At 40.8% G+C, this 7,290-nt stretch overlaps 1 protein-coding gene across 1 annotated transcript; it reads left to right on the forward strand.

The window, feature by feature from the left end:
* Positions 1 to 1,359: 1,359 nt before the first annotated feature.
* Positions 1,360 to 6,674, forward strand: LOC139966746 (heat shock 70 kDa protein IV-like). The gene is made up of 2 exons (XM_071970075.1): positions 1,360 to 1,777; positions 4,887 to 6,674. The coding sequence occupies exons 1-2, from the start codon at positions 1,593 to 1,595 to the stop codon at positions 6,607 to 6,609; spliced, it is 1,908 nt and encodes a 635-aa protein (XP_071826176.1). The 5' UTR covers positions 1,360 to 1,592; the 3' UTR covers positions 6,610 to 6,674.
* Positions 6,675 to 7,290: the final 616 nt, after the last annotated feature.

The following is a 7,290-nucleotide window of genomic DNA, read 5'->3' on the forward strand; positions in this document are numbered from 1 at the left end:
GTCATTTGGGTCAAAAGGAGTCAAACCCGTGGAAATAACATAAAAGCCTACTCCTAGGGTTTAAGTTTGATTTGACTCAAACTTGGTCATAGTGATCAGCAGATAGTGGGTCATAAAGATAGTACTTAATTTTCAGGTCAAAGGTCATTTGGGTAAAAAGAATAGGCCTATAGTCAACACCATGAAAAACACGCTAGGTTTACTTGCGGTCAAACTTGCTCATAGTGAGCAGCAGATGATAGGTCATCAACTTTGAACTTATTTGTCAGGTGAATCACATTTCTCCCTGACTGGAGTTTCATCTCTAATGTATTAATAGTTTCCTTGCATCAGAGTTGATGGTACAGTAATCACCGCTGTTCTAGTTCAAGTCATGCTGTCATCAAGAAAATATATATTTTTGAAACTTTTGATTTCCTTTGTGTCCCAGACTACCATGTAGCTGTAACTATTTAAAACACAACACGTTGCCGTACCTCTTACACAGCGATCGACGCAAGGACGCATTGTAATACTTAGCTATGTGGACACTGATGTTTACTGTCCCTTTTTTCACAAAACCGGTAAGGAAAGTATATAGTCATTTAATCACGAGTTGCGCCATATTGGTCATGAGAATCGGATGCTACGTATATTTATTGTGCTTCCGAGATCGACAATGACGAAATAGCCCATTTTAGCATAACTTATACTTCCCAGCAGGAAATTGCTTTTGAATACTCTCAGCTTGCGCATTTTGAAAGTGGGTTGAGTTTTGGGCCCATTCGGCCCACCGGTTTTACCAGCTCGGAACCGGTGCGCTGCTGGGTTCGAGGCGTGACCAGCCTGGAGGTGTCGTTTTTCTTCTTGGTTACGAAAGATGCTATCACTAGGAGGGAGGGAATGGGGGGGGGGGCGATATGTACCACTTGGTGTCAAGGTCACAACCCGCCCCTGGTTGGCGAGGTGATGTGGATTTAAAGTTGCTGATCACTAAAGTTGGTCTCTCTTGAAATTTTGATTGGTAATACAGAGCACTACATGACTCTCTTCTACAAAATGACAGGAATTATCGTACAGTCTATCTACTATGCACTGTCTTTTAATGACATTATTGAAATTTCCTTTCTTGCAGTAAACGACAAATTCAGAGACTTCACTGATGATTCTAGAAATGCAAATCATGCCCTACTGATTCAATGTCTACCTTTCGTACATAGACCTATATTCATTAAATCTTGTCCACCATGGGGACTGTACATTGATACGTGTTTGGACGTGGAACTTGGCAACCTTAAACGGTTACATCATAACTTATTTTTAGAATTTCATTCACGATGATGCATTTCTTGTATGTATACTTACCGTGTACTGAACTTTCGAGATGGCATGTAATAAGTTAATAACAGAGCCGGCTTCCAGGTCTTACATGTAGAGGAAGATTCGAGATCGACTGCTATGAGGTTGATTTTCAGTATTTAAAGACAGATCAATTCTGTGACTTGTGCTCATCCTTGTATCATCCGATTATCCTAATCCCGTCTTGTTTCATCTTCGTAGTAGATTATCTGAGTTATCCTTATCCATTCAACTCACGATCGTGTTATTTGACGATGTCTGCTAAAACTCAAGCCATCGGTATCGATCTTGGTACGACGTACTCCTGTGTCGGGTTGTTTCAACATGGAAGAATAGAGATCATCGCTAACGACCAAGGAAACCGTACCACTCCGAGTTACGTAGCCTTCACTGACACGGAAAGACTGCTTGGAGATGCAGCCAAGAACCAAGTAGCACTGTAAGTAACGAATAGAATATTTCAACAGGTTCTATCTACTCTAAGCAGGCTACGATCGGGAGCGGAGGTATGAGGGGGGGGGGGGGGAGTAGCACGGAGTGCTATTTTAACATATTCGTAATCCTACCACACAAACCCCCCCCCCCCTCTTCACGACCACCATCATCTACGTGACCCTATCTCTACAGGTAGATCACTTTTTAAATATTCAATACTGTAACTTGTAACGCTTCAAACTACATGTCAAGGCATGTGCCTCGTTATGCTTCTTTAAAACTTCTTGAAAATTGTGGTTACATATGACTACAAGTCCCACGTGCGTATTTTTTATTAGGCCTTTAATTTACTGTTCATCTTCCTCGGACCATATTTCTGTCATGATATTTGTTTTGTATATCCCTTGATGCCCTACCCCTCTCCCCCAGCCCAGCCCTTCCCCGCTCAAAAGGAACAAAAACGTTCATGTATTGTAGTACTGTCACATATAACGTGGATGGACTGTGAATCTTCCTGACAAAATTCCAGCTTGTACCGGTATTAGTAATGGGAAATACTTTCACAATGTAATCACCAATGGCTTATTCAGTCCCTGTGTTATTCCTATGCGTCCTTTTAAGGATGATGACTTTTAGGAGGATGTTAGCCTTTGATATGTCACAGTTCAAAGACCAAAAAGAAATTAAGTGCTAGTAATGTTTCTATAGCTATTTTCAAGATATTGACATTACCAATGTGCTAATTCCCTTGAAATGCTCAGTTTAAGGCTGGAATGACAATGATGTAGCCTCCTCGGTACAAATCTATGCTCATGTAAATCCATTGTTTGATTAATTCTATGAACTCAACCAAAACCATTTTCTTTTAATTTCATATAACCAAACATCCTATGCCGACATTATTCATCCTCGAATAAGCTTCATGCATTCATTGTAAACATGTTTAGTTGAGGGTATGAAAATCTTGTGTCCACCTAAATAATGTACACTATCCGAGGAACTAATATTATGAGCAGCGTGTTAGACTAAGTAGTTGACAATCGGATTCATAAAGTTACAAAAGAGAGTGTGGTCGTTAAATCCGACTCCCAACCCCAACCCCCACCCCCCCCCCCCCAAAAATAAAGTTTTAGTACACGGGAATTGGAGCATTCTGAAGCATATTGTGATATAAATTAGCTCTATAAAAAGGTGTTTATAACTACATTCCTATGGGGGAGGGGTCAAAATTAAGGGGGATATAAACGGTCATTTATCTAGGATCAAATGTGGAATAAATAGGCACCGATAGCAGGGATTTGTAATGGTATACAACAAATGTAATCGTTTGCCAACAGTTATCAAAACTAAGTAACTGCCAGATATCACTGCCGCAATACCTCTGTCATACATTCAGATACCATGATACATCATAATCATATCAATTTAAGTCAGAGTCAATGCTATAGTTTTGGGGGTCTGATACCCCCTGAACTCGCCAGGAATCAATCCCCTTGGCGGCTTCTGCACTCCCAGCGAGTGCCTGCCCCCTCCCCCCCCCCCCATCCAATAGTATCCTATATGTCCTCTGACAGTCTTTTGATAATAAAGTTTACACATCACATTGGATTTTGGCACTAAACTGAAAGCCGTCCATTGTACATAAACACAGTTCCTGCGACTTCACATTTGTAACACATTATAACTGTACGGGCAGTGTTCATCTCAAGTATAGGGAAGATTATATTTTCATATGTTATCAACTAGCGCTGAAAGAAAAATTCTGGGTTCCATATAATTTGCGCCTATGCAATGTCATTGATCATGTATGCAATTAAAAGTAAGCAGTTGCTAACTCATGAATGAATGAATGAATTAAATATTCTCAGGTAGGCCTACTTTGTTTGCTCTTCAATATTATATATACAATATTCACACACAGACTAAGTTCAAAGTAATTGTATGTTGCATATATCACTCTCTGTCCACAACCCATCACTACACCAGTCTGACAATTAACGTACAAGAATGATTGGTATGTAGTCTATGACTTTCAGAGAAATTCTTGCCAAGATGTCTGTCTGTTTCCGTCTTACTGCTGCGATATAACTTAATGGTGTAACAACGTGTAGGCGTTCAAAATATCACCGTTGTATCAACACAGTAGGATATACAGTTACATCGTGCTTTCTTATTTCTTCTTAAATGATTTATTTGTGGTTATTTATGTCGCTGTGTATTGGAGGAGCGTACATAAATTTATTATGAAAGATATGAGATGCACATTGGTGGGTGATAACCATCGTAAATGTGAAATAGCGTTTGATCTTAGTGGTATAGCCTTCTCGTCATAGATATTTCATGAGGTCAGTGGGGCCAATAAAAGAAAATCAATTGTAAATATTATAAGCATAAGGAATTTACGCGAGCCACTCAAGAAAATTCCATTTAAACCTGCCATAAGTCTCTTTATTTGTAGTATTCTTGCATAAAGTGATGTGGACCACACCCATCATGTAAAGTTAAGGTATTATTGCGTATACATACTACGTAAATCCGGGATTTGTAAGGGTCGGTGGTCCGATTGTCACTCGCTCAGAATGATCCTGATGGAAAACATTCAAGAAATACCCCTCCTATCTTGAAATCCGAAACGACTCCCACGCATATCGTGTTAATGTTAGAAGGTATCGTAATAAATATGATCAGATATAATTATGAATCACAGGCATTCATATTACAGCGAATAATGCGGGTCATTACTGCACCGCAACGCGATATATAGCACACATATTCTTCGTGCGCGTTACGGTATGATTTGATTTTCGACGTGTAACTACGATTACAGAAAAAGTCAATTCGGTGAGCGGGTAGGAGATGGAAGGGGTGGGTGAGGAATCATCTCGAAATATATAAACACTTTGAAAATTAGGGACAGAGTAATTGCAAATCTCTGGTGCTCATGAGTTGGTCATTTGAATGTTGTTTGATTAATTCTGTCGTCTGATAACCAACCCTACATATTTCTTCTGCATTTGTCGAATGTAGTCTATTGATCTGGTGTATATTAGACTGTCGACATCTTCCTCGCCAAATGGAGAACTGATTTTCATTGAAATTATTTCTCTATTCAGGAATCCACAGAACACAATTTTCGATGCCAAGAGGCTGATTGGTCGTCGCTTTACTGATGATTCCGTCGAAGAAGATATGAAGAACTGGCCGTTCAAGGTCGTCAATAAAGGCGGCAAACCTATGCTGCAAGCCGAGCACATGGGAGAGATCAAGACGTTCGCCCCAGAAGAAATCAGCTCCATGGTACTTACTAAAATGAAAGAAACGGCTGAGGCATACATAGGTAAAAAAGTTCACGACGCCGTCATTACTGTGCCTGCTTACTTCAACGATTCTCAACGGCAAGCGACTAAGGATGCTGGATTAATCGCTGGATTGAACGTCTTACGTATTATCAACGAGCCTACCGCTGCCGCTTTGGCTTACGGTCTCGAGAAAAAGCTGCAAGGCGAACAGAAAGTTCTGATCTTCGACCTAGGTGGTGGTACATTCGACGTTTCAATCTTGTGTATCGCCGGAGGTGTCTTTGAAGTCATTTCGACAGCCGGGGACACTCACCTCGGAGGAGAAGATTTCGATAACCGATTGGTCAAGCATCTAGTTGAAGATTTTAAACGCAAACAGAAAAGAGATGTTTCGGGAAATCAGAGAGCTTTGCGAAGACTAAGAACGGCAGCCGAGAGAGCCAAACGAGCTTTATCGAGCAGTACACAGGCAGCTATCGAAATAGATTCACTTCATGAAGGGATCGATTTTTATACGTCAATCACAAGAGCTCGATTCGAAGATCTTTGTTCCGACCTCTTCCGTGATTGTCTCAAACCGGTCGACAAAGCGCTCGTGGATGCCAAGATCGACAAACGAAATATCGACACTGTCGTTCTCGTTGGTGGTTCGACTCGCATACCTAAAATACAGAAACTTCTGCTGGAATTTTTCGATCACAGTAAAGAATTGAACAAATCTATTAATCCAGATGAAGCCGTGGCCTACGGAGCCGCCATTCAAGCGGCCATTTTGTCTGGTGACGACAGCGATGCGGTGAAAGACGTGCTACTTGTCGACGTAGCACCATTGTCACTTGGTATAGAAACGGCTGGTGGAGTCATGACAAGTCTAATCAAACGCAACAGTAGAATACCAGCGAAAACTTCGGAAACCTTTACGACCTATTCGGACAATCAGACGGCTGTCACCATTCAGGTTTACGAGGGAGAAAGAGCGATGACGAAGGATAACAATAAATTAGGAGTATTCGAACTGAAAGGTATTCCACCGGCTCCAAGGGGGATTCCCAAAATTGAGGTGAAGTTTGATGTTGACGCGAACGGAATCCTTCACGTGACTGCCAAAGACGAAAGTACCGGAAAGAGTAACCAGATTACGATCACCAATGACAAGGGAAGGCTTTCGAAAGCCGATATCGATCGCATGGTTTCAGATGCGGAAAAGTACAAAGCCGAAGACGACGTTCAACGCGCACGGGTGTTGTCGCGGAACCAGTTAGAAAGTTACGCGTACAACGTGAAAAGCACTGTCAATGATGTCCCCGAGGGTCGAATTAGTAAAGAAGAGAAAGAACAGGTTATGAAAGCAGTTGAAGAAGTCATCAATTGGTTGGACGGAAATCAATCGGCAGAAAAGGACGAAATCGATTATAAAATGGAGGAGCTGCAGAAGGTGACGTCACCTATCATGACGAAGTTACATGGTGGTGGAGCGAGCGAAACGAATGACTCACAGGGAAAACGAAGTGGGCCAACCATTGAAGAAGTAGATTAAACTTGACTTCAAACAGAGTAGGTGTTCCGTGTTACGGACCTCTAGACTATCGCAACGCAAAGTGAGAATAAAATGAAACGTTGGCATATCCTTAGTAGGCCTATATACAAGCAAGCAAATAGTTACACATATTGCATGTTTCTCTCAGTAATTGATTTGCTTTTTCAATATTGCTTTGTTTCGACATTTCGATGTTCATCATTTTTGTACCTCTAGTTATATCTTTATATCGATATCTCAGGTTTATCCTTTCTGTAGTTAGATTTATCGAGATTTCATTTTTGTTAATTTCACTGATTCGACTTTTCTTCTCGTTTCGACTCAATGCTGTATACGGTGTTGTAATTGACTACGTTGGTCCCGTCATGCTCAAACTGAAAATTTAGTGGTGCTCGAATAGGTACACCCCTCTTTGTTCTCCAAGTATAGACAATTTATTGAAATGTAACCACAGGAAAATATTTTGATAATTTTTTCAAGCAAATCTGAGGGGTATTTACCTTTCAAAACGTCCATTGAGATAAATTTTAGTCATTATTCTTAAATTTTGATTTAGTTCTTGTTGACCTGAACGTCTTTATTATTGATGGAACAAGATTTGTACCGCCGGTACTCTCAGCTCTTGTCTCACTTATATTACGACATTGCGATCAATGTGACGGTAATCGGGACTTCTCGACC

The sequence above is a fragment of the Apostichopus japonicus genome, chromosome 4 (genome assembly GCF_037975245.1).
Source record: "Apostichopus japonicus isolate 1M-3 chromosome 4, ASM3797524v1, whole genome shotgun sequence".
Taxonomy (NCBI): Eukaryota; Metazoa; Echinodermata; class Holothuroidea; order Aspidochirotida; family Stichopodidae; genus Apostichopus; species Apostichopus japonicus.